This window comes from Alosa pseudoharengus, unplaced genomic scaffold (assembly GCF_046254945.1).
Source record: "Alosa pseudoharengus isolate Yale_2024_CS ecotype anadromous, Long Island Sound unplaced genomic scaffold, YU_APseudo_1.1 YU_APseudo_1.1_scf_24, whole genome shotgun sequence".
Lineage (NCBI taxonomy): Eukaryota > Metazoa > Chordata > Actinopteri > Clupeiformes > Clupeidae > Alosa > Alosa pseudoharengus.
The window spans coordinates 32,264,499-32,291,982 of record NW_027468689.1 but is presented as its reverse complement, the minus strand read 5'-3'; the positions used below and the strand labels follow the sequence as shown (position 1 = coordinate 32,291,982).

At 43.7% G+C, this 27,484-nt stretch overlaps 1 protein-coding gene across 1 annotated transcript in view; it reads left to right on the top strand.

The window, feature by feature from the left end:
* Window positions 1-1,310: 1,310 nt before the first annotated feature.
* The window catches only part of ly75 (lymphocyte antigen 75), a 37,672-nt gene continuing 11,498 nt past the window's right edge, over window positions 1,311-27,484 (top strand). Inside the window, exons 1-26 of the mRNA XM_076303747.1 lie at window positions 1,311-1,930; window positions 4,240-4,626; window positions 7,011-7,199; window positions 8,198-8,353; window positions 8,855-8,968; window positions 9,308-9,445; window positions 9,992-10,183; window positions 10,595-10,752; window positions 10,904-11,008; window positions 11,892-11,980; window positions 13,062-13,219; window positions 16,502-16,701; window positions 17,414-17,556; window positions 19,891-19,972; window positions 20,948-21,019; window positions 22,351-22,474; window positions 22,756-22,791; window positions 22,995-23,164; window positions 23,451-23,518; window positions 23,685-23,761; window positions 24,639-24,775; window positions 25,198-25,303; window positions 25,571-25,725; window positions 25,940-26,069; window positions 26,452-26,675; window positions 27,061-27,223. Coding sequence (XP_076159862.1) covers window positions 1,825-1,930; window positions 4,240-4,626; window positions 7,011-7,199; window positions 8,198-8,353; window positions 8,855-8,968; window positions 9,308-9,445; window positions 9,992-10,183; window positions 10,595-10,752; window positions 10,904-11,008; window positions 11,892-11,980; window positions 13,062-13,219; window positions 16,502-16,701; window positions 17,414-17,556; window positions 19,891-19,972; window positions 20,948-21,019; window positions 22,351-22,474; window positions 22,756-22,791; window positions 22,995-23,164; window positions 23,451-23,518; window positions 23,685-23,761; window positions 24,639-24,775; window positions 25,198-25,303; window positions 25,571-25,725; window positions 25,940-26,069; window positions 26,452-26,675; window positions 27,061-27,223 — 3,679 coding nt within the window. The 5' untranslated portion in view covers window positions 1,311-1,824. The remainder of the gene's footprint in view (window positions 1,931-4,239; window positions 4,627-7,010; window positions 7,200-8,197; window positions 8,354-8,854; window positions 8,969-9,307; window positions 9,446-9,991; window positions 10,184-10,594; window positions 10,753-10,903; window positions 11,009-11,891; window positions 11,981-13,061; window positions 13,220-16,501; window positions 16,702-17,413; window positions 17,557-19,890; window positions 19,973-20,947; window positions 21,020-22,350; window positions 22,475-22,755; window positions 22,792-22,994; window positions 23,165-23,450; window positions 23,519-23,684; window positions 23,762-24,638; window positions 24,776-25,197; window positions 25,304-25,570; window positions 25,726-25,939; window positions 26,070-26,451; window positions 26,676-27,060; window positions 27,224-27,484) is intronic.

The following is a 27,484-nucleotide window of genomic DNA, read 5'->3' as shown; positions in this document are numbered from 1 at the left end:
AGCCTGTTTAGTCGTATCACTACTTTGCAAATGTATTAGAGCAGTGTTTCCCAAAGTCTGGGTCGCGACCCACGGGTGGGTCGCAGGAGATTTTATTTGGGTCGCCAGCACAATTTATGTTGTGTTATAGGCCTAACTGATACCATTTGTCATTTGATACCAGGAAAGCTAACATTTTTCTATTAGGATGTAGACTGTTAACTACCACAGTCACGGTTTTGTCATAAAAGCTCATGAAACTGGCGCATGAAACTGGGGGACGAACGCATCGCAGAGGGGGTGCCAGCATGGATATCTACCTCTCAAAATGAAACCGTTCTATGGGGCGCCTGCCATGTACCTCGCAGTTGCAAACTGCAAGGGACATGAATCCGCCTATTTGCACGAACATTAATAGATACCAGTTCCTCAACTTTACCGATTAAAATCTAGTGACCGTGCTGTCAACTAAAGCAAACATCCATAGACCGGACATAAGGCCATTCAATTTGAATACAGTTTCGATTGCAGATGCAATCTTTAAAGTTAATAGCAACCTCCTCACATTCTTATTTCTGATTTAAAATGCACAACAGTGCATTATATTAGTCTACAATTTAAATGGGCATTGTAAACACTATTCCTCTCGTTTTCTACCTCGCTAACTCCAAAGTAAAGGCGCATTCTTCCGGCTATTGCGCAAACGCCTCTTGTTCTGATATAACGACTATACAATATAATATAATACAACAGTACAATATAACGACTTGAGTTATTTGCTGTTTACATTGGAATTGACGTCCAGTGTTATGGACCCATTTGTCTGCAACGCAACGTAGCCTACAACATTTATTTTTAGAAATACAGGAACAGCTTACTATGCTGACGAATGACGACTGCGTAACATGCGAGAATTTGCCCTACTCTCGGATGCGCATTAAAACGTATCTTTTCAGTAGTCATTTCCAACTTTTCACGCTGATGGTGCTCAAAATGCAACACAACCGTGTTCAAAGCAGGGATCCTATAGCAATGTATGGTTGGGGGAGGCATAGAAAAGTTGGAGAACCTGTGGCCTAAAACAATATTGGTGGTTGCAGGGTAGATTTGAAGTGAAATGGGTCGCGATGATCTGTCATTTTTAAAAAGTGGGTCGCCAGAAAAAAAGTTTGGGAAACACTGTATTAGAGTACAGAAAAATGTATCTGATAATGTGTTCATAAACCGAAGGTTTGGGCTTGTGTGTTCCGGACGCCCCGCCCAATTTAACTGTTGGCTTGTCACCCATGCTCACCACGAATCAGCATATTTTCCTGTAGAAATGACAACATCAACATGCTTAGTCCAAGCGAGGTTCCACAACGCTGTATGTAGAGTGGTATTGAACTGAAATAATAACTCCAATGCACTGCGTTAGCCTATGTTGTTTGGCTGGCTATTTTTGTCCCAGCATTCGTAGCCTTCGGCGTAATTCAGTGGAAGTGCGACCGGGGTCGTCCATTAATGCACTAATATTGTCATATCTAGAGAGCAGCAGTTGTAGCCTATGAAACTGTGGGAGTGAAACATCACTTGCTTCCCTACTAGAGAAGAACTGGAATAGCCTACATATTTGAGGCTCGGTAAAATGTATTTCTGGAATTTGGGCGTGATCACTGACACTACGTCTCTGACAGCTGACGAATCGTAGGCAAGCATTTTCAAGAGCAGTAAAACCAAATAGAAATGGTTTCTCAAAGTGCCAACAACTTACACGTCGTTTAAATTCCCGATGACAGGTCATCAAAGTGGATCAGTTTTTGTATACCTGGATTAAGTGTGTAGCTGGGCTGTAACTTCTCAATTATGAGTTGGAACATACAAGCTAAACTCTTCACTGTGTTACTAGCTGCGTTTCTGGGTGGATTTAGGAGTAGTTACTTTGGATATTGTGCACCAAGTGGGAATTCAGGTAAGTCAGATGGTTGGCTTAACTGTTATTTATTTAATGTTATTTATTTAAGTCCTTATGACGATGGATCGAATTCAAGCGATCAGGAAACGTTGTTTTTGACTGCGCAAATTTGGATGCCACATTGTTTTGTTTTGCGCAAAACCGTATGCGAGCGCTTTAGCCTTTACTACTCGATCATAGCCTACTCAATTTTAAACGTAGGCACGTGGAAATTAAGAGATTTAATTGCAGTCAATATTCCCAGTGTAATATAGTTCGTTTGCCGTTGTTTACCATTTTCATGTCTGTGCTTTTGTGGTTGCCCTCAGAATTTCCGTGTTTAAAATGCTATGATACCGCTATCAAAATGCTATGATACCGCTCGTTAACGATTGTACCCAGTGAGTGAGCCACAAACACTTAGCAACAGTAACAGAAAAGTTGTGAATTATGTTGAATTATGTCTATAAGTGTTGAGTAGTAGTTCTTATTTTGTTGAAAAGGGGTTGTTGGCCTGCCAATCTCTCGCACTATGTGCGTCGGTGTGTGTGCGTGCGTCCCTGTCTCCATAAATCGAAATGAGGTGATGACTATTGTTGCGAATTCGCCTGCAAGCTTCTGAAAGTGTCTAAAATATTTTTTATACTTTGAAGTCTGTCTCGGTGTCTTAGAAAAGACTAACAAGAGTGAAGGCCATTAATTATGTTCATTTAAAACTAATCTAGATCAACTCCTCTACTGAACCATGAACCGAAAGTTGGCATGTGCCTATTTAGAATGATAGTATGAAGCGGCTTAATCCTGTTTCTGTGTAATTGAGTTATTTTGCCTGTTTTGAAAAGTATGTTCCAGAAGTTCTCAAATACCTACGATATTGCTCAACAGACATCTTAAAATAACATTGAAAGAACATGATATATACAGTAAGCCTGGCTATTAGCCTGGGTGCAGAGAATAAATCCCCATGGTAATTTATGTGCCATCTCTTTTGTGTATCCAAGTCAAAGCTAAATTCATCCATGATAGCCAAAAAAATCCTAGCTTAATCCCTTATCTAGGTTTTGTGAAATTACCCCTCTGGATTGTAAAAATCATAGTCACAGCCATTGCAGTCAGTGTCACTGTCAACAAACAACTTCAAGAACAACTGCTCTCTAATAAACTGCCCAGAGTATGTTGTAGCACTTTTCAAAGAATGTTTTTCACTCCAGTGAAAATGTTTAATCTACTTGTATTTTCAGATTAAAGCATAGCAAGAATGATCTCTGATTCATTATTTCCTGGTACAGCAGCATCATCTATCAGGGGGCCAAATAGGCCTGTCAACCTTAAACTCTAAGGCAGTGTTTCTCAAAGTGTGGTCCGGGGACCACTGGTGGTCCGCAAGCTATCCCATGTGGTCCGTGGGCAGAAGTGGTAAAATATAAATTAGCCTAGTTGTTTGGAATATTGAACCAACTTGTAGCCTATGTAAATCCAAACAGTTCTGCAACACTCTATGTAACCTATGCCCGTTTAAATCATATGAATCATCTGACACAATAAGCAAGGTGCCAAGACAATAAGCAAGGTTGTTCAGTGAGTATGCCTATTGTGTAATATACTGTTGAAGTAGGTCTACTGTTTTTTTTTAGCTATACCTATTACAGTAGGTGGTCCGTGAGGTTTCTATTTTTTGGTTAAGTGGTCCTTGGTCTGAAAAAGTTTGAGAAACACTGCTCTAAGGCAATAATGTGTCTGGCATTGGAGGTTTTCTATATTATTATTTGTTGTCATATCACTCTTCATTTGTCATTGACATTAGTTATGTCTGACATGGTTACTTCAGTTGTTGTCCATACCTCCAAGTTCATACCTGTTTTCCTCAGTTATTTTCACTTTCTCCTGGGTCATTCCACGTCAATTCAACCAGGGCCCATGCACTTAGGTCTCAAGAAATTCTGAAAAAATTACCAGGTGTACCTATGTTACTCAGGAGACACACTGTAAAATTACTTTTATATAAGATCAATACTTTCCAAGATACAGCCAGTTTTACAGGGGGAGGGGGTGTCGATTTTGTTCGGCCTCTTTTTTTGTCAAAGTTCACAAGCCCATAGCGCAAGAACTAAACCATGTACTGTAGGAGGCTCAAATTTTGCTTGCTGGTACATAAATAGGAATAGTATGTAGCAAAATCGTCACGTTTGGTCTGGATGATCCTGCATGGTCATAGCTGTCCCTCAATGTGCGTGGGCCCTGGTTGAATTGACGTGGAATATCCCTCCTAGTATCTTTGCACCTGATCACCCTTTCCTGCAGCCTAACCAGCTTTGCCTTATCCATAGGTGATGATGCTTTCACTATCCAACATGTGAATACTACTCGGTGCCTGGTGGCCGGTGCAGATACCCAGTCCCTCGCTCTGGCCAACTGCACCAACCCACCAGGCCCAAGGTTGCTCTGGAAGTGGGGTTCCGGTAACCGACTCTTCCATGTGGGCTCATCCCGGTGCCTGGGCCTGGAGGTGCACAAGAAGGCACTGGCACTGTCTGACTGTGATTCGCAAGGCACCATGCTCAAGTGGCTGTGCGTGGGCCAGGCTGTTTACACCAACTACGAGATGGGCCTGACTCGTGACGGCAAGACAGCGGTCGTTATCGCCAAGCGAAAGCCCACAGATGGCTGGATACGAGGGGACTCAAAGGACAACATCTGCCAACAGCCATATAAGAGTAAGATACACACACACACACACACACACACACACACACAAAATCACTTACACTCACACTCTCTTTCTCTCTGTCACACGTACACACACATTCACATGCTTCCGCAAACACTCCCAAATATAGAGATAGACACACACACACACACACACATCTTTGCTAGTTGCAGTGCCCCCCCAAAGGTGAAAGAGCACCACATTTATTGTGCATCCTCATAATCAAGTCTTGAGTTTGAGTTTGGTATATCCTGTACGGCGGAAGAATGACCAGGGCCAGTGACGGCATCTTTGCGAAGAGGATACACTGGTTCTGGCTGGACGTTTTGGAGTTGGAATGGTGTTGATATCTCAAAAGCTCTAGGAGCAACAGCGGGCCCATGAAACAGGTGAATCAGAATAATAATATATAGAAGAAAGGGCACTTAAGAAAAACAATAGTGTGCTTTGTGTACACAATAGTGTTTTTTGTGTAACAATAATAAGAAGAAAGGGAACTTAAGAAAAACAATAGTGTGCTTAGTGTGCTACCATAAAACAGGTGAATCAGAATAATAACAATAATAAGAAGATAGGGAACTTAAGAAAAACAATAGTGTGCTTTGCTTAAACAAGCACACTAATAATGAAAGCTGATGATGAAAAAGGTAATGCATGAAGCTGAAAAGAATCTGTGCGGATACAGAGATAGATACAATACACAGGTATATCCACTGTCCTCACCTTGAAATAGTATCTCTTTCAAGTGTTTTGACATTCAGTATTGCTTAAACACACACACACACACACACACACACACACACTTTTCTCGGGATGTATTATTTTTAGGCCTTTTTTTCCCTGCTGTCTGACCCCTCAATTGAGACCTTGCCTCATACAATCATGTTTTGACTTGATTAGCCCATTTCATTCTGACCCTGAGATCAGTCGGCACAGAAGGAGTTGAGATATGCGGTATGAGATATGCTCCCTGGCAAGCCAGTGGACTAATGTGACCTTTGTTCATCTGCACTCATGCTGGTGGGAAGCATGATAGATTTCCTGTTTAACGAGTGCTGAAGTTGGCTGTTGGGGATTTCCTCCACCTTCTTGTGAGAACAGACTTGATTATCCAGTTCCGGCTGGTTTTGATTGTAGTCCTGTTTAAGTGTTGTTAGTGTTCACGGCTGACCCACCAAAAGTCCCTAAGACTCCCATTGTTGAGCTCAAGCTATGTTACTTTCGTTTCACCCTCCCTCGTGATGCGCATGTTGGTTAGTCACTCTGGGGGTAAAAAGAGGACCCAGCTGCCCCTGATTAAGAATATGAACGAAACAGAAAGTTACAATTAAATGGTGGCTTGAAAAGAGGCTGGCAATAAAAAAAAAAAACAAGTAGGTCTATGGCATAAGAGGAACAGGAATTGAAAGTAATTCTAGCTAGACAAGCTTTTTTTTCTGTAATTGTTTACACAAAATACAACAGACAATTTCTAATATTTTTCCCATTGGTTGTCGGTATTTAATGGATATCTGGCATTTGAGTAAGATGGTATTTGCCATAAAATAGTTCCTGGCTCCAAATGGTGTCTGCAGCAGAGCCATATAAAGTGCCAGTCCTGTCTCTTCCCGTGGCATACAAACCTACTTCTCTCAGCTCTCTGGTCATGCTTTTTCAGGGGACTTATTTTAGCTCCATAACCTGGTTGTTTTGGTCCTTGTTTCTCCAGCATTGACTTGTGTATGTGACATGGAGATTTCATATAAGTGTGTAAATGTCAGTGATGTTTTTCATGCCAACAGTTTTAGACCCCTATTCAGTTCCTGTTTATTGAATGCATTGTTCACAGTAAATACAGTCTCCATTTCACTTGATCCTCAACTCATAAGGGTTGATAAACCAAGCCTTTCCCAAGATGCGGGAGGTTGCTTGTTTGTCCTCATTTGTCTGCTTGCGGGTTCAGTCTGGGTGTTTTGCACTAGTTTCGACAACAGCCTGGAAGGTTTGGGTTTCTGCTCCTTCAAGTGTTGAGTTTGGCATGGCACACTGGAGTGTTACCACCAAATTCTGATGATGCTATTAGGGCATCCTGGCTTTCTAGATGGTCAGATTGCATTCCTCTGGCAGTTTCTACAGGGCAACAATCCAAGGCCTTGTTGTAATTTGATTTAGTATGGGGCATACCATTACGCGTATATCTATGAGATGTATAGTGCATAGTGATAATAGTAGGCTTGCAGTTTGTAAGGTAAGTGCCACCAACAGCACTAAATATTTTTGTTCATTCACACACAGTGTATTAGATTAGACCAAAGGTAGAACTTTGCAAGAGTGTCCTTGTCACTCCTAAAATTCTCGCTGTAATATTCTCACTCTGTTTGTTTGTCAACCCATCTCCATTCTCCCGCTCAGCCATACACACCAGGGATGGGAATGCTTTGGGAGCTCCCTGTGCCTTTCCGTTCCGCTATAACGGCACCTGGCACCATCGCTGTCTCCCAGGACAACCTGGCCAAGAGAACCTTCCAGAGGGTATGAGCTGGTGTTCCCCCACCATGAACTATGACCAGCAAAGAAGGTGGGGCTTCTGCCTGCAGTACGGTAAGTGGAGCGGCTTCACTTTTCCTTTTGATCACTTGTGTCGTCTGATTTCCTCTCAGCACGTTGACACGTGTGTGTGTGTGTGTGTGTGTGTGTGTGTTGCTGTGATGTTGTGCTATGTATGTGTTTTTTACCCCTCTTGGAATGCAGTATAAGTTTTTCCAAGAGATGGCTTATCCACTGAGGCAGCATGCAATGACGTGTCAGAAGTACAAACTCTGTTTATGTTTACAACAGAGCTCAAGGCCTTAGTCCAATGTAATAAAACCTCTAAAGCTAGACGACACGGCCTCAGACACCAGCCCAAGCTGATGGCATTCCTGAGGAGGAGGGTGTCCCACAATGCATCAGGTCGGATAGGATGGGGGGAGGGAAGTGGGAGGAGTGTTTATGGAAAGTTGGAAGTGACGCCTGATCTCTCATGGAGTCAAGAGATGGAAGTGCTGTCTGCTCAGTGCAGGGTGCATTCCTCCGATATGATTTCACTCACCCACCTCCCTCACTCTAGCAACAAAGCCACGGCAAGACACACACACACACACACACACACACACACACACACACACACACACACACACACACTCACACTCACACACACACACACACACACACACACACACACACACAGTTTTGACAGTTTTGCAACCAATGGACACTTCCACCACACAGACAGACAGACAGACAGACAGACAGACAGACAGACAGACAGACAGACAGACAGACAGACAGACAGACAGACAGACAGACAGACAGACAGACAGACAGACAGACAGACAGACAGACACACAGACACACACACACACACAGACACACACACACACGCACACACACACACACACACACACAGTCTTGACAGTGAATGCAACCAATGGACACTTCCACCACACAGACAGACAGACACACACACACACAAAATCACACACTGCATGTACCGTATACACGACTTGTGCAGGCCAGTTGTGTTATGGGCCCTGACTGTGATGTGTGTGCCCTGGCAGTGGAAGGCTGCCACACTCTGTGGGAGAACGCTACCAACGGACACTGCTACCAGACAGTTGCCACGGCAGCTGTCACCTGGCACCAGGCGAGGGACTCGTGCCGGAGTCAGGGAGGAGACCTACTGAGTGTGTCCAGTGCATCCGAGCTGAAAGCCTGTGAGTCTCTCTCTTACTTACACACACACACACACACACACACACACACACAGGCAGGTGCCCAAATATATATATACATGTGTATAGTTCAACAGATATACTCCCACATATGTACAATTCAGACTCACAAACTGACAGTGAATCATCAGAGAAGGTCTCAACAGCATCAGCATCAGAAGGCCGCAAAGTCTTTGCACCTTTTCATGCAGTTTTGCAAGGGCAGGAAACATAGTTGCATGCAGATCAGCTCAGAAAACAAAGCGCCACTATTATGTTATTGAATTATATGAATATAAATGGTTGGGTTGTTGGTAACATCTGCTGCATTAATTAATATATTTAGCCTGAAAATGATACTGTAGCCAAAAATAGACCGGTAGTAAAGGGTATCTCTGGAGATTCAGCCATGTCCTCTCAAATGAGCACTATTGAAATGAATTCATCTAACATCTTATTCATCTTCCTGATCACCCCATGTTCCTCTCTTTGTTGTATTCCAAGTGGAGGCAATGGACCTCCCTGATAAGCTGTGGATCGGGCTTAACCAAATGGACTGGGCGGAGGGGTGGCAGTGGTCTGACGGATCACCACTGCATGTGGTAAATTGGGCCACAGGTGGGTCTATCAGCATGTGGTCTTGGTGACCTCGTGGCCATCTTGCTTTGGCGTGACACACTATCAAAATAACAAAGAACATATTGTTGTCAGTAGGGTGACTGTGGCACACAGTGTGTATGTGTGTGATTTTGTTGAATAACAAGTCAACTACTTGAATGCTTTCTTTTGTCAAAGGGTAAACATGACATCAGTTTGTTTGTGTGTGTGTGTGTGTGTCTGTCTCTGTCTGTCTGTCTGTCTCTCTGTCTCTGTCTCTGTCTCTGTCTCTGTCTCTGTGTCTGTGTCTGTGTGTGTGTGTGTGTGTGTGTGTGTGTGTGTGTGTGTACTGCTGAGCAGGCATGCCCACCCTTATTGGCCTGGGCGAGCTGGACTGTGGTGTGTTGATCTCAGGGAAGCAGTATGAGAATGCTATGTGCGAGAAAAAGCTGCCGTATATCTGCAAGAAGCTCAGCAGCCCTGTTACGCAGCCTACAGGTGAGCCACACACACACACACACACACACACACACACACAGGGTTTATCCCAAATAAGGAGGAGTAATTGTTCATTTGACATTCAATTGAAAATCCAAAATAAAAAAGTAATTATAAAAAGTCATTATTTGTGAAAACGAGCACAAGTCACGTATTCCCAGCCCATTCAATATCCATACATGAAACTCTTCCTTGTCCCACCTTCTTGTCCTTTCCTAGAGAATAGGAGGTGGTGCTCAGCGCCAGAAGTCTAGCGTCCATTATTTCACCGCCTTAGGCTACAGGCTATCAGTTGGCTCGGGATTGGGAATCAAATTGGGAATCAGCCATCCATGTTGCTTATGATAAAAGCATCTACTAAATATCAGTCCCCTTCAGTAAATGCATCCAGTGTATCAGTTTCCAGTAGGAAAGCAGACATTTTTGGCTGTGTCAAGCAAACTGGATTGGAAGCATTTCTTTGTACGCCCAGTGCAGCATGCTTTAGTGAACCCTGGGTGTAACATTTCAACTGACCCTTTTGTTTGGTCTGTTTTGTGTCTGCAGAGAGGGTGGTGTACAAGTCTACTGTGTGTGAGGACGGCTGGTTCCCGTGGGACAGTCGCTGTCTCCGGCTCTTCGAGGAGGTGGCCATGACCCAGTCCATGGCCCAGGATTCCTGCACCAACAACAACGCCAGCTTGCTCAGCATCCACAGCCTGGAGGACATGTTTATGTTCAATGTCAAACTCCCATCAGGTGTGTGACACACACACACACACACACGCACAGCGGTTCCGGAGGGCTGAGGAGGCTTGTGAGAGGAAGCGGGTCTTTGATCAGTGGCACACCATACCCTGTTTGTGTGTACAAACAGCATTAAAATAGGGTAACAAAAAGCATGTTGACAAGATTCATGGTCCACTGCCATCGTGTGGGATTGGAAACTTGGAGCCACTAAGACAAATACACCACACACACACACACACACACACGCACACATACATACATACATACATACATACACACAGATATACAGGTGATTCCTCTGTAATTGTCATTGTAGTCAAGCACTTCAGTGCATGTTAGTTCATCTTGTAACACTGTGTGTGTGTGTGTGTGTGTTTGTGTGTGTCTTGTGTGTGTGTGTGTTGGGTATATTTGCTGCAGAGCGTAGAGATCTATGGAGCGGTTTAACAGGCGATGGGCTCCCTTTGGTCTTCAAGTGGCTGGACGGCTCTGAAGTCAACTACACGCACTGGGCCAAAGACCACCCACGCATTGATCCAAGCACCAGATTTCCAATCTGCGTGCGCTTCACTGGAGAAGTGTGTGTGTGTGTGTGTGAGTGTGTGAGAGAGAGAGAGAGAGAGAGAGAGAGAGAGCTGCTATACCCCAAATGCTAGCAGTACAAACAATATTTGTTGAGGCAGTGGTATTGTATTGTTAACATGGGATTTTCTCCTCTGTCTCCCCCAGAACCATGAGTGGATGGTGTCGGGCTGTGACTTGAGTCTGCCTTACCTGTGCGTGAAGCAGGGAGTGGTGAACGAGAGTGTCCACGACGAGGGCTGCCCTGAGGGGGTGAGCCTCTCTGCTCATACTCACTCTTTCTCTCTCCTTCCTTCCCTCCCTCTCTCTCACACTTTTCTCTTGCTCTCTCCCTATCTTGGCCACTCTGTCGCTCACTCTTCTTTCACACTTACATATGCTTTTCTCTGACATACTGTGCATGCTCTCTCTCTCTTTCTATCATTCTTTATTTCTTTTTACTCTCTCTCCTCTCTTACAGACAATCTGAATCTGACAACCTGTCACCAAAATATTGGTTAATTCAGCAACAATATTGTATTTGTGCGTAGTTCTATGGTCTTTCTCTTTTGGTTTCCGCATGTGCTGTACCTGTCTTTTCTTTCTTCTGTTCTGTTCTCCCTTCTTTTTAAAATGTAAATCAGGTTTCTAGGCCAAGTATACTTACTTGGGCACGTATACAAGGAATTTGGTCTCTGCATTTATCACATCAGTGAATTAGTGAACACACAGAGCACACATTGAAAACACAGTGAGGTGAAGCACACACTAACCCGGAGCAGTGAGCTGCCTTGCTACAGCGGTGCTCGGGGAGCAATGAGGAGTTAGGTGCCTTGCTCAAGGGCACTTCAGCCGTGACTACTGGTCGGGGATTGAACCGGCAACCCTCCGGTTCCAAGCCTGAAGCCCTAACCAGTAGGCCACGGCTGCCAAAAATGATAATCTTGTTCTATTGCCATGTGCTTCCTCAGTCTTTCCCATATGTTTTTATTTAATATTATTTTTCTACTGTATTCGATCATAAAAGCCCTTCTAGGGACAAGTGTTGTAAATTAGCATAATGATAATAAGTACCCAGAGTACCATAGCCTGATATTCCCACATTCAGTTCATAAAATAATAACATATAAGATGATTTCTTTCTTTTTACCTGTAGGACTGGAGAAGGCACGGTGATGCCTGTTACAAGGCTGACCCCAACCCTGTCTCTTTCAAGCAGAACTGCAATCTCACCATTACAGACAGGTCAGCGCCACATTCAGCATTCCCTGCTGATTGCTGATGCCACTTCATGGCTCTGTGTGTGTGTGTGTGTGTGTGTGTGTGTGTGTGTGTGTGTGTGTGTGTGTACCCTCCAGAATTATTGGTACCTCTGCTAAAGTTAGGGTGACCAGACGTCCTGGTTTAACTGGGACAGTTCTGATTTTGTGTTGCATGTCCTGAGTCCTGACAAAAGCCTGTCGGGACGCTAATATTCCGGTTTGTAGAACCCATGTAGAAAGATCATAGAACGTCCGCTGTATGATTTTGATAATGTGTGTGTGCACACGTATGTTAGTCAATCATAACAATCTGCATAATCTTTGCAGCCAACATTACAATGTTTCTCAGTAAACATTGTTGCCGTGCCTCTTCATATCTGCCTCGTTTTAACGGTTAGGCTATATGCTATAGCTACGCTATAATTCTGGAGGGTACTCCATCTAAATGCATTAGCTCAATGCACTCTGATGACGTATCTGCTTTGTCTAAGTGCTGTTCATATGCTCAAATGTCTGCTTCTGTGAGGAGCTCAAGTATCAGAGAAGAAGGTTTCAAATGTGTTGCTTTGAGAGAGCCTGGAACGTTCTGAGATTCTTGGAATACCATGATGTTGGAAAGCCAAGACTGATACAGATGTCTCTCACCCTGCATGCCAAATGTCTGCTGATGGATTCATCCTAGAATCCTAGATTCCTTGATAATAAGATCTACAGTACATTTTTCATATTGTACTCAATTGGATTTTCAGGAGGACACGCTTCACTTTTAAAGTTATGAGCCTATGTCCTTAGTTAGCCAAAGTGATACAACTTGATCAAATATATTCAAGCATTATTACATAATAACATTAGTTGTTATAATAAAACCAAATTACCAAATGTCCCTCACGGGATCAAAAGAGTATATACTTATACTTAAAATGGTTATTTTCTGAGCTATGGTAGTTCAGAATGGTTATTCTCTAAGCTATGGTAGCTCAGAAACCACACATACACACACACACACACACAGTCAAGGAAGGGGGATGTCCATAAAGTAGTAATCTGATGCTGTGTGTGTGCAGGTTTGAGCAGGTCTTCATTAACCGACTCCTGAGGGAGCAACTGGGCAGTAAGGCACAGTTCTTCTGGACTGGACTGCAGGACATCAAGGGCAACGGAGAGTACGGCTGGACCAACGGAGAGAATGTCACCTTTACCAACTGGGGCTGGGGAGAACCAGGTATTCTCTCTCTCACTCACACACACACACACACACACACACACACACACACACACACACACACACACACACATTGTCATGTATACACAGACATGCACTTATTCACACATGGGTGCACCCATTCAAACTGACACAGATACGTACATTACTAGCATTATTTGTACAATTTTTTTTATACTGAAATTGATAAAGAAATTGTTGTTGATGGTTATGTGTTTTGCTTGTTTTTGGCATTTACAGTATGTTTGTGTTGGTATTAGTTTATTCGACAGGCCTTTGGTGTTGTTGTACATTTTAGGACTTTCCCTCAAAGCAGTGCTGCAGTCATATCTTGTTGAATTTGCAATAGCTTGGTTTCGCTTTAAGCCGATTTGACGTTTGGTTCAAGTGCTAATTACGGGCTGACTTCATGGTTACGGTAAAAGGTTGAGGCTGTGGTCTGCTGCATCACATTACATGCAGCACTAACTGCTCCTGTTGTGCTCTCACACAGCTGTAGGCTCTGTATTCGGTTTCATTTACAGGGAAACCTCAGCATTCGACCCAAGAGCTTTATTCACCAGGCCATGTTTTGCTAATGTATGCTGTTTTCTAGAGCTCAGTACTGACATGGAAAGTGCAACACACATGTTGAGTGGCATATGAACAATCACATAGGGCTCAGCAGGGTTAGTGTGAGAGACAAAAGAGCTACCAGAGTGAGTATTTTCTATACAAATTTCAACTCCAGTAGATCATAATTATGACCGCTGGGTTTAGTCAGATTTTTTTTTTATTATTATTTTTTTTTCGCATGTCCAAATTTCCGTCAAGGATTCCCGGGACACTGTAAGACCGGGGTACACGAAACTTGGTAGGCATGTAACCCCACATGGATAGCATGGAACCATTGTTTTTCGTTTTGATCTGTAGCCCCCCCGCTGGACTAGACCCCCCGAAAGGAGGGTAGGGCAGACACAGTTTTCTGTGAATATCTTGAGAACCGTAGGGCCTAGGATGACCAATTCTTTCCGTATGTTTGCCTCCAGGGGTCATCTTAACCCATTCCATGTGCACACATGTGCATAAACAGATACACATGCACACACATACATTCACAGTAATCATACGTATAACACATACTCACACAGTAGACAAATGTACGCATGCATGCACATGCACAAACACAGGCACATACGCAGGCACACACACAAGCACGCACACACACACACACACACACACACACACACACACACACACACACACACACATAAACATAAACATGTACACACACACATGCACACAAGAATTTCTCAGAATTATGAACAGGCAAGATGGGGGTGGGGTTGTATAAAATGAATTTACATGTGAAATTTATGAACTAATCATGTTTTGGTACTTGTTGTCTAGCAGATACCAGTGAGAATTGAGTGTGGATAATGCAATTTAGTGAGACAGTTAGAATCATATAGGCCTTTCAGCGTGATTTATTTTTGTGGAAAAAATGTGCTGGACTGGGCGACGGTCATATTTTGTACCGCTCTGCGGTACATCTAGTTATATTTTAAATAGAGCCTCAAATAACATGGGGCCTCTCTGGTGTTTTTAATGTCATTATTTGTTTTCCATTCTCTGGAAGTGGAGTTTTAATGCAGTCAGAGCCATGTCCCCATGTGACCTAAGAGTAGCCAAGCAAAATGGGAATATTTCTTTTGGCAGTCACACATTCATCCTGTGCAAACAAATGCACTTTGATCGTGGACATCCCCATTTTCCCTGTGTGTGCTTTCTGTAGCTTTGTGTGAGATCAGAGAGTGCTGGTATATAAGGGAGCCTGTCCCTCAGGGCTTCTGCTTTGAGAACACTCTGAGACTCTGAGACCCTTGCTTGAAGTCAACATGGCTCTTTGGAAATCAGCTTTGCCAGTTCTTATCCTTCGGTTTGTAAATAAATCCACATGTACAGTGTGCAGAGGAAGAGCGCAAGCCATGAGTGGTATTCATGACCGTAAAATTGAAATACTCTGCATATTGCATGCCTTTAATGTTGCTTTAACGTAACTGCATCGGATGCCTTTAATGTGGCTTTAATGGAACTGCATTGGATGCCTTTAATGTAACTGCATTGGAATCCTTTAATGTGGCTTTAATGTAACTGCATTGGATGCCTTTAATGTGGCTTTAATGTAACTGCATTGGATGCCTTTAATGTGGTGTGCACTTGCATTTAGCTCAGGTTCATCTGTGTTTATTTGTGCTCAGTCACCCATTATGCCAACATTATGACCACCTGGCTAATATTGTGTAGTCCCCCCTTTTGCTGCCAAAACAGCTCTGACACATCAAAGCATGGACTCCACTAGACCTCTAAAGGTGTGCTGTGGTATCTGGCACCAAGACGTTAACAGCAGATCCTTTAAGTCCTGTAAGTTGCGAGGTGGGGCCTCCATCGATTGGACTTGTTTGTCCAGCACATCCCACAGATGCTCGATTGGATTAAGATCTGGGGAATTTGGAGGCCAAGTTAACACCTTGAACACGTTGTGTTCCTCAAACCATTCCTGATAGACGCCACTGCCATCAGGGAATATTATTTCCATGTAGGCTTACCAGTGCTTAGGTAGGTGGTACGTGTCAAAGTAACATCCATATGAATGGCAGGTTCCAAGGTTTCCCAGCAGAACATTGGCCAAAGCATCACATTGCCTCCGCCCGCTTGCCTTCTTCTGATCCTGGTGTCATTCCATGTGTTGCCCAGGTAAATGGCATGCGCGCACGCACCTGGCCATCCATGTGATGTAAAAGAAAACAAGTTTCATCATACCAGGCCCTCTTCTTCTATTGCTCCTTGGTCCAGTTCTGATGCTCATTGTTGGCACTTTCAGGAGTGGACAGGGGTCAGCATGGGCAGCCTGACTGGTCTGCTGCATCTGACAACATGGGCCAGCCTTCACTCCCCATGTGCATCAATGAACCCCCCCCACACACACACACTTCACTTGTAATGTTATGATCATTGTATATTTTAAGGTCATTGTGTGGTTATTCCTCTAGTGTGTGTGTGTGTGTGTGTGTGTGTGTGTGTGTGTGTGTGTGTGTGTGTGTGTGTGTGTGTGTGTGTGTGTGTGTGTGTGTGTGTGTGTGTGTGTGTGTGTGTGTGTGTGTGTGTGTGTGTGTGTGTGTGTGTGTGTGTGTGTGTGTGTGTGTGTTAAGGATATGGGTATTGTTTACAATATCTGTGTATAATGTATTTAAGCCATTGTTGATTTGCCCCATCCATCTCTACGTGTGTGTGTGTGTGTAGACCTGAATGGTGGTGGCTGTGCTGTGATGTCCACCAACAGGCCCCTGGGGAAGTGGTACATTAAGAACTGCAGCCTGTTTGAAGCTGGCACCATTTGTAAGAAATACCTGAAGGCCCCGATGCCTGTACCCCAGATTAACATCAATGCACCTTGCCCGACTGACTGGTTTTCCAAACCTGGAATACCATATTGCTACAAGGTGTGTATGTGTGTGTATGTGTGTGTGTGTGCGCACACGTGTGAGAAAGAGAGATATGACATGTGACAGATGTGACAGACAGAAGGATAATGAGTGACTTTGAGAGAAAAGAGTGTGAGAGAGTGAAGGGTGTTAGAAGACTGTCAAGAGTAACTGAAATAGGCCCCAGCCGTGGCGCAACTGGCTGGGGCACCTGCACCGTATGTCGGCGACCCGGGTTTGATTCCCGCCCCGTGGTCCTTTCTGGATCCCACCCCGACTCTCTCTCCCACTCAACTCCTGTCATTCTCCACTATCCTGTCAATTAAAGGCATAAAAAGCCTAAAAATATACTGAAAAAAAAGAGTAACGGAAATGCTCTGTGTGAAGAGCCACTTCACACTTCATCACTTCTCACACACTTCACACTTCATCCTCTTGTGTGCATGAAATATGTGTGAGTGTGTATGTGTGAGTGTGTGTGTGTGAGAGAGAGAGAGAGAGAGAGAGAGAGACGGCAACACAGAGGTTGGGAAATGTTCTGTGAGTTAAAGTTGTGTAATGAAAGAGCGGAAGCATCTGGCTTTTGAAACTCACTCTCTTATTCTTTCTCTTTCTCTCCCACACACACTCTCTCTCTGTCACTGTGTGTCTGTGTGTGTGTTGGGGGCGGCCGGGGGTGGGGTTGTGTGTGTGTGTGTTGGGGGGGGTATTGTGTGTGTGTGTGTCGCAGGTGTTTCATAAGGAGCGGTTGACTAGAACGCGTACATGGGTGGAGGCGGAGGGATTCTGCCGCTCACTGGGAGCTCACCTGCCCAGTTTTGGACATGTGGACGAGATGACTGCACTACACTCTGTTATGAGGGACACCATCAGGTACACGGTCTCTCTTTTCCCTCATTCTTTCTCTTCTTCTCCCTCTGTCTGTCTTACTCTCTCTCTCCCTCTCTACAGACGTTAAGCAGACAGAAAATAGACATCCCTATACTAATGTAGACATCCCCTATACTAATGTAGACATCCCCTATATACTAATGTAGGCATCCCCTATACTAATGTAGACATCCCCTATATACTAATGTAGACATCCCCTATACTAATGTAGACATCCCCTATACTAATGTAGACATCCCCTATACCAGTGTTTCCCAAACTTTTTTTCTGGCGACCCACTTTTTAAAAATGACAGACCATCGCGACCCATTTCACTTCAAATCTACCCTGCAACCACCAATATTGTTTTAGGCCACAGGTTCTCCAACTTTTCTATGCCTCCCCCAACCATACATTGCTATAGGATCCCTGCTTTGAACACGGTTGTGTTGCATTTTGAGCACCATCAGCGTGAAAAGTTGGAAATTACTACTGAAAAGATACGTTTTAATGCGCATCCGAGAGTAGGGCAAATTCTCGCATGTTGCGCAGTCGTCATTCGTCAGCATAGTAAGCTGTTCCTGTATTTCTAAAATAAAATGTTGTAGGCTACGTTGCGTTGCAGACAAATGGGTCCATAACACTGTGGACGTCAATTCCAATGTAAACAGCAAATAACTCAAGTCGTTATATTGTATTGTTGTATTATATTATAGGCTATTGTATAGTCGTTATATCAGAACAAGAGGCGTTTGCGCAATAGCCGAAAGAATGCACCTTTACTTTGGAGTCAGCGAGGTAGAAAACGAGAGGAATAGTGTTTAAAATGCCCATTTAAATTGTAGACTATAATGCACTGTTGTGCATTTTAAATCAGAAATAAGAATGTGAGGAGGTTGCTATTAACTTTAAAGATTGCATCTGCAATCGAAACTATCTACATGCAAATTGAATGGCCTTATGTCCGGTCTATGGATGTCTGCTTTAGTTGACAGCACGGTCACTAGATTTTAATCTGTAAAGTTGAGGAGCTGGTATCTGTTAATGTTCATGCAAATAGGCGGATTCATGTCCCTTGCAGTTTGCAACTGCGAGGTACATGGCAGGCGCCCCACAGAACGGTTTCATTTTGAGAGGTAGATATCCATGCTGGCACCCCCTCTGCGATGCGTTCGTCCCCCAGTTTCATGCGCTAGTTTCATGAGCTTTTATGACAAAACCGTGACTGTGGTAGTTAACAATCTACATCCTAATAGAAAACTGTTAGCTTTCTTGGTATCAAATGACAAATGGTATCAGTTAGGCCTATAACACAACATAAATTGTGCTGGCGACCCAAATAAAATCTCCTGCGACCCACCCGTGGGTCGCGACCCAGACTTTGGGAAACACTGCCCTATACTAATGTAGACATCCCCTATACTAATGTAGACATCCCCCATACTAATGTAGACATCCACTATACTAATGTAGACATCCCCTATACAAATGTAGACATCCACTATACTAATGTAGACATCCCCCATACTAATGTAGACATCCCCCATACTAATGTAGACATCCCCTATACAAATGTAGACATCCACTATACTAATGTAGACATCCCCTATAGATAGATAGATATATAGATAGATAGATACTTTATTGATCCCAAAGGGGAAATTCAAAATACTAATCCCCTATATACTAATGTAGACATCCCCTATAGACATCCCCTATACTAATGTAGACATCCCCTATATAATAATGTAGACATGCCCTATATAATAATGTAAACATGCCCTATATGCTAATGTAGACATCCCCTATATACTAATGTAGACATGCCCTATATTCTAATGTAGACATCCCCTATATAATAATGTAGACATGCCCTATATTCTAATGTAGACATCCCCTATACTAATGTAGACATCGCCTATATACTAATGTAGACATCCCCTATACTAATGTAGACATCCCCTATATAATAATGTAGACATCCCCTAGTCATTCCAACACATTCCATCCCACAGCAGTCTGTCTTAATCTCTCAGATTTGTTTTGATTTTTTCCATGCATTCTGCAATGAATAGACAGGATGTGCCTCAGCACTGCAGATGGCTCATTGTGTGAGTCTTAGTTGAGAAATGCGATCCTTCTTGATGAGTAGCACTAGGACCATTACCAGATCAAATATCAGTCCATTTTCTTTTTCCGTGCTACTGACTGCATAATGACACTGACCTCACTGCTGGTCAGAGTCATTAGGCCCCCAACACTCCCCACCCCACCCCTGGACTGGATGTGGGCGTGAACCAAGATCTGTTTAAGTTTGTCTCTTTTTTTCTCTTGCAGTGATGACCGATACTTCTGGGTTGGGCTGAACCGCAGAAATCCAAACAATGAGAACGCCTGGGAATGGAGCGACGGCAGACCGGTGAGTGTAGATCTGTTTGTCTGTGTGTGTGTGTGTGCGTGTGCGTGTGCGTGTGCGTGTGCGTGCGCGTGCGCGTGCGCGTGCGCGTGTGTGTGCGCATTTCGGACCTCATTTGGTGCCCTATACCCTGTAGTTCTGCGAAAATCTGACTCTGATACTTGTCATGGTTATTAGCCTGTCCTGTGTTGGCCTGTTATGCTGTAACATTATTATATAGTTCTCTAAATGTAGAGAATACAGCTAAACAGGGAATACTGTCAGTGTACAGTTACACAGCATTCAGTAACAAAGCTTCAGGGCTGTATTTTGGGCACCTGCGCATGGCGTAAAGTTAGTTTTTCACCCGCGCAAAGTTGAATTTGGTATTTTGCACATCGCGCCCAGGGGTGTGGCAATTAACAACCTAGGGAGGGGACTAGCGCATTGTCTAAAAATCGCTATCATACACCACCTAAACCTGGTCAGAAGTCAATGGCGAGTTGTTCATATGCTATTTTAAGAGCGCATGTCAAAAGTCATATTGGTAGGTGCACGCACCATCCTTCTATCATTCATGAACGCACACCAGTGCACGTCCATGCAAAGCATTACAAATTGCACGATTACAATGGGAAACATAATTAGAACAAAGATATTACGAAATACTGTGCATCTCATGATGAGTAGTTATTCACCATCATTTGCAAATTGGTAATGACGGTTAAAAGTGATTAGGGGAGAGGCGAGAGACACGTATGGAGTCAAACCCAAACACACCCATATGACTGATTAAAAACCCTAGGAACACCTTGTTGCGCCATGCGCTCCACTTTTGATAACGAAACCCCTCCCAATGTGAACTGGACATCCTACTAAATTTGAATAGACTTTTGACGAGTGACGATGCACTTTAGAATGTCATGATAGGGCCCAAAATAATTCACTAATGTTCCTGATGATGCACATTAATTAATTTTGTGTGTGTGTTTGTCTCAGCTGTCTACCTCCATCTTCCCAATGGAGATTCATGAGGATGACGAGTATAATCGTGACTGCACTGCATTCAAGGTGAGTTTCCACCACCCCAACCCCCTCCCCCCTTACCAGTATTCTCAAAGTTTTCCAAAGACAAACAGTCTCTCATACCTCACTCTATATACCACTCCATCGTGCGGATGGCAGAGACGGGGACGTTATCAGGGTGTGGAGGGGGGGGGGGCGTGTCACCCTCAACTTTCTAAACGGTGATGTTTGCTCCACTATTGATCAAGGCAACGAGGAGCAGGATAGCAGTGGAGGACTGTCCTGTTACTGTATCAGCAGATGAGAAGGGCCTCAGCGTGCCACTGATGTTACTGGCTAGGCTCATAGGTTGGTGAAGTAGAATGCTTAAACGTAGCCAGCTGAGTTGAGCAGTGATTCTATGCTTTTGTGAGAAAGCACACAATTTATGAAGATTTCCCTGGCAGACCTTTCTGCAGACCGCTCTGTAAATCATCATACATAATAACACCAAACACACCTGGTTCTCACTCACATGTCTGGATAATAGGTGAGGTAACAGATCATACATGCGTGTTTTAGGCATAGTGTAGGCCCTATTCTCTGATGGAAAGTGTGTATAAATTGCGTATTTACTTAACAGTATTTACAAAATTTTGGGCTGAGCCCCGAATGTTTTGAACTCTTGTCCCAGTATATGTCCCTGTCCCCCCAAACATTGAAGACACAGTAACGCTCCTGGGCAGAGAGAGTGGAGACCAGGAGGTTCATGGGAAATTTCGACTGGAATGTCCTGGGAGTGGTCAGCTCTGTGGTCACAACGAAACTCCCATGAAGTAGGGAAAGAATAGAGGACATCTAGGAAACATTTGGAGGAAACCCCATGCAATTAGTTAGATAACCATCTCTGCAAAGAAAATACTTAAAAACCATACATGAAAAGCACTATTACCAAATACAGTGCATTGGGTCAGATGTATGGAAAACCATACCCAGTCAACCATACCCTAGCTTGGTACTACTAAAAATGGAATCAGTGTCCAGGTTGTATTTATATCTGTGGCAGAGTGTTTTATGTAAGGGATAATGTATTGTCCGCCGGTAATTATCAGAAAATAAGTCCCGACAGGGTGAACAGAATCTCGACGCGCAGCGGAGGGATATGAAAGATGTTAATCAACCCGTTGCTATTGACAGCGGTGATTATATACTTTGGTGGTGATTATATAGATTTAACAGACCACCGAACGTTGGGAAGGCCCATTCTGAAGAGCCGTGTAATAAGCTGCTGATACTTCACTGGTACTTAGAGAGCAGGTGAGCGTGGTTGAAGTGAGTGATGAATGCTTCTTTGTTTGTTTGTTCTGTTTTGTTGTTGTTGTTGTTTTGTCCATAAGTCCCTGCGTGGCAGTTTCCACCTGTTCTTCTTCTTCATGCTGCACGACCTCCCACCGCGGCCCTTCTATGCCACACCTTTCCACTGTGATGCCCCGCTTGAGTGGGCCTGTCAGATCCCCAGAGGTACACACACACACACACACACACACACACAGACACACACACACACACACACAGAGAGAGACACACATGTGCACGCATATACACACACATACACACAAATGTGCACCTACACACACCTCCAAAATATAAAATGTCTAAGATGCACACAGAAAGGCATATATGGAATAGTGTGCAAGGGCAGCAACATCACACACACACACATACACACAGACCTTGCAACATATCAACCAACTCCCAGCAGAATGTTAATGTTGTCTATTTATTTTGTTACAAACCACTAGGTGCCACTCCAAAGATCCCTGCTTGGTATAACCCAGGTAAGACTTGTGCTCAAAAATGAGTCCTTTATGTGTTTTATTTGAGTGGTGTCTTGTAAAGTCTAACTGTGACTATTAGCAATATAATACATGTTGTCATGTGGACTAAAGAGAACAATTGTTTGATTCAAAGTACTGTAATCTAAAATCTAAAGCAAATCAAATTTAAAGCAAAAATGTGTTTGTTTATATGTGTGTGTCAGGGGGCTTCCATAATACGTCGGTGTTTGTGGACGGAGAGGAGTTCTGGTTTGAGCCGGAAAGATGGCTATCATATGAGGAGGCGACCTTGTACTGCTCCAGCAACAGCAGCCGTCTGGCTGCACCTGCTAGCACCAACGCCATTAGGGCCATCCAGCAGAAAATGCAACAGGTCTCTCTCTCCCTCTCTCTGTCACTCTCTCACATTCTTTCTTGCTCTCTCTTTCTTTCTTCCGTTCTCTCCCTACATATTGTTTTCTCTCTCTCTCTCTTGATCTCACTCACGGTTTCTCCACCTTTGATTTTCTTTTCTATGTGCCCATGCCTTCCTGTTTGTGTGCACCTCACTGTTCTTCTCTTTGTTGCTTGTGTGTGGGAGTGTGCGTGTGTGTGTGTGTGTGTGTGTGTGTGTTTATATGCGATTCTGTGTGTGAGTGTTCTTACCTTGTATGTTTCAGCTCTCTCGATCTGTGTACTTGAATTGGTGGGCTGACCTAAGGGAAGTAGGCTCCGCTATGCCCTCACCGTGAGTCTTGCTCATTGTTTGTGTTATCATATCACAGTGAGTTTGGAGAGGCTTGTCTGTCCTGAAATAGACTTTGGATTATAGATTTTTATTAACGTGAATAGATATGAATTCAAATACAATGCACCACGTATCTCTCTCTTTCCCTCCTTTCTTCCTCTTCTAGTTTCACTCAGTTGCACTTATATCGTAGCGGCTTCTTGGGCCGTTGTGCCTCCCTCGGTCAGGACTCGGCTTTCCCAGGTAACAGCAGCTTCTCTTTCCTAGGCCGCTCTGCTGGCATTTCCTTCACATTAACCTATTGGTTTAGACTTGTGCAAAATGTCTTCAGCCAGGAGGTTACTACATGGGGCGAGGCTATACATTTAATGCATTTCTTGTCTTCATTATTTTCTCTGGTTTTCATTGTTGTTGTGTGCACCATATAGCCATGTGGCATTTAGTCTAACATGGAATTGTTTCTGTAGATTTTATTCACTCTATGAATGACCTAGGCTGTATAGTTTTTGTGAGTATTATGAAAGTGATAGTGGCATCGTCAATGGCATTAGGACATTTTCACAAGTGAATTGAAGTCAGTAAATACTGTTAACCTAAGAATAGTGAGCAAATAGCTACAAAGGGGTGGATAACCTGACACAGATAACCAGCTTGTTTAATGCATTGGTGTGGTCAGTACATAAAACATTGTCATGCAGTTTAAATACACAATGTGTCTTATACTAGAAATGATGGTACTCACGTATAGTCCTTTCAGACATGAATCACATGTCCCATGTAAAAACTAAACTGGAATTGTAGTCAGACACAATCTTACTTTCAGTGAATGCATCATTTTCTGTGACAGTACAAGTGTAATGTTTTAATACAGGTTTGCTTGTAGTACAGTTTCACTTCACCGTCTGGGGTGGTGGTAGTGTAGTGGTTAACAAATATGTAATGACTGAAGCCATTATGGGCTTATGTTTGAACAAATACAAGAAAGAACTTGATCTCAGTAATTGTGTGGCAGCAGTTGGTACACACATATATTACATGTGTGTTTGCGTAAGGTGTGTGAGTTTTTTTTTTTTCTTTCTTTCTTTGACACCTAAATGGCTTTACATGTCCTTCTCTGCAGAATACGACCAGAGGTGCTCAGAAAAGCTACCATTTGTGTGCGAGGTGTTGAATGTGACCACTGCAGAAGCGCAGCCAATAGGGCCACATCCTCAGGGCCTACCCTGTGACGCTGGCTCCGTTGCCTTCAGAGACAAGGTCTGACACACACACACACACACACACACACACACACACACACACACACACACAAATACTCTCTCTCTCCCGCTTTCTCCCACCCACTTCAGTAGCTCTCTAACTCACTCACACACACATATAGTATCTTCTCTTCTTCCTAGATACTGTACACACGCACACTAGTAATCTCAGCCTGCCCTAAACATACACACCCAAAACACCACACTCTCATGGAGCATCACCAGACAATGACAATGGAACTTCACTCTTCTCTTTCTACATCTACTTGTGTGACTTTTTGAGAGAGAACATTCTCACAGAGATGCTGTGGAACCTTTTGCTCTTGGTTGTGCCACTACATTTTCTCAGTAGTATGTAATTTTTTCATTTCCCTTTTGTGTATGCTTGTGTGTGTGTGTGTGTGTGTGTGTTCCTGGCAGTGTTACACTGTGGTCACGCCTGTGGAAACCACTGCGAAGAAGGCCGGTGAGATCTGCAAGGGCCTTAGAGGCCAGCTGCTCACCATCAGAGACCAGGTGGAGCAAGGTGATCCAGCCCTCCTTGTCTCTATCAATCTGTCCATTTACTGTATCTATCCATCCATTTATCCTTCTACGCTTTTCCACTGTTGCTTTATGGTTCACATACTCTGATTCATTTGCTTCCTTACTCTTACTCTACTTACACTTTCTTATTCATCCATTCACTCTCAGAAATCGAACCACTTCTACTCACTCACTCACACACTTATTCACTCACGTGTCACGTATTCACTCCTAATTTGCACACTTGATTATTTTCTGTCTGTCTCAGACTTCATCACCACCCTCCTGCCCTCCCTCCCCCTGAGGACATGGATCGGCCTCAAGCTCAAGTTGCGCACCATGCAGTGGGCAGACAACACACCCGTTGACTACCTCAACTTCCACCCACTGGTGCATGGGCAGTACCGACGCATGCACATCAATGCAAGTGCCACCATTCATTCATTCATTCTTTCTTTCTTTTTTTCTTTCGATGCTTTTTAAGAGGCTGAGCTGTATTTTCAGAAATATTAGATGAAGAGCTATATAAAGTCATTATTTATCTGATACTGATATTAGATACTACATATATTTGATACAGAACGGCATAGAGATATAAACTGCTGGGTTTATAATGTCACCTTGCCTGTTCTTCCAGGCTTTTTCCCCAGAGGCGCTCGAGCTGTGTGCGTACATCTTCAGTGATCCAAACTCAGACATGCTGGGCACCTGGGATTACACTTTCTGCACTGACTTCCAGAATGTGTCCATCTGCCAGCACTATGCAGGTAAGCATGCAGATCCCTCCCTCCCTCACCTACCGTCTGTCTGTCTGTCTGTCTGTCTGTCTGTCTGTCTGTCTGGATGTTATCACACTTGTTGACGTTTTACTCTCTCCATCTCCTCTCTCTCACACACCATATCAGTATGTCTACTGCCATGTCAGTTCCAACATCTCGTCTTTTTTCAATCTCTCGTGTCCATTTCAGATCCCTCTGTACCTTGCACTTCTGTTTGCACTCTGTTCTTGATGTTTCTATTCTAGTCAAGTCTTACATTTCTTATTTGTTTATCTACTACATCATCTCTTTTCTGTTCCTCTTTTCTCATTTCATTCCTCATTCTTGTCTTCTACTTCTCCTGAAGTCATGCGTTGCTGCTCTCTTTCAGACAAGCCCGAGGTGGCCCAAATCTCCAAGGATACCTTCCACGTGCTCAACCACACCTACCAGCTAGTGCAGCAGGAGAACATGACATGGTTTGATGCACTGGAACTCTGCAAGAACCAGAACATGGAGCTGGCCAGTGTGGCCGATGCCTTCCAGCAGGCCGTGCTGACGGTCAACGTGAGCCGACTGGGCAAACCCCTCTGGATCGGCCTGTATAGTGAGGACGTACGTGCATTTCTAATAGCAATATGCAGTAATAGTATTATGCAGGGTTTTACACAGTTACCTTATATACAGGGACTTGTAGCATTGTTTTATGTCACACTTTACTTTATCTGACTAGGTGGGTTTGGGTTTGGTTAAGGTGATGTTCAGTTTTGTTCAACATCTATTTTAAAGGCTTGAATTTCAATTAACCGTTTGCAGGTGGATTACACAAGTAAAATGTGACTCTGTTGTATATTTTCTTTAAAACTGGTCTGTTTTAACAGAGATTTGACAGAGTTTCTGTGATCCATGTTTGTTTAATTGTGTTATGTATTTGAAAGTAGTAGATTGGTTGCATGTTTGTACTACCACATCTTACTTTCCTTGTGTGTGTGCATGGCAGGATGGACAGTACTACCAGTGGACCGACCGCAGCCACACAATGTTCAGCCGCTGGTCCAAAGAGAGCACCGCAGGTCGCTGTGTCTACCTGGACACAGACGGCTTCTGGAAAGCCACTGAGTGCGGCCAAGGCCTAAGTGGAGCCATCTGCCACGTCCCCCATGGTGAGATGGCCACAGCAGGGTATCCTGGGGAAGAGGATAGAGAGAGTTTCTTTTAAGGACTCAGAGAGGTTTCCTATAGTCTTTTAAATGGCAAATGGCAAACAGGGAGAGCTTGTATATTGAGCTATACAATCCTGCAGCCTTCCAAGTTACAACTGGTACGGTGAAAGGCCAGGCGTAGTTGGTTAAGGGACTGTGGTAAAAAAGGATGGCATTCATATCAATGTCTTACAGCTACACATTCTCTATTATATTACCTAT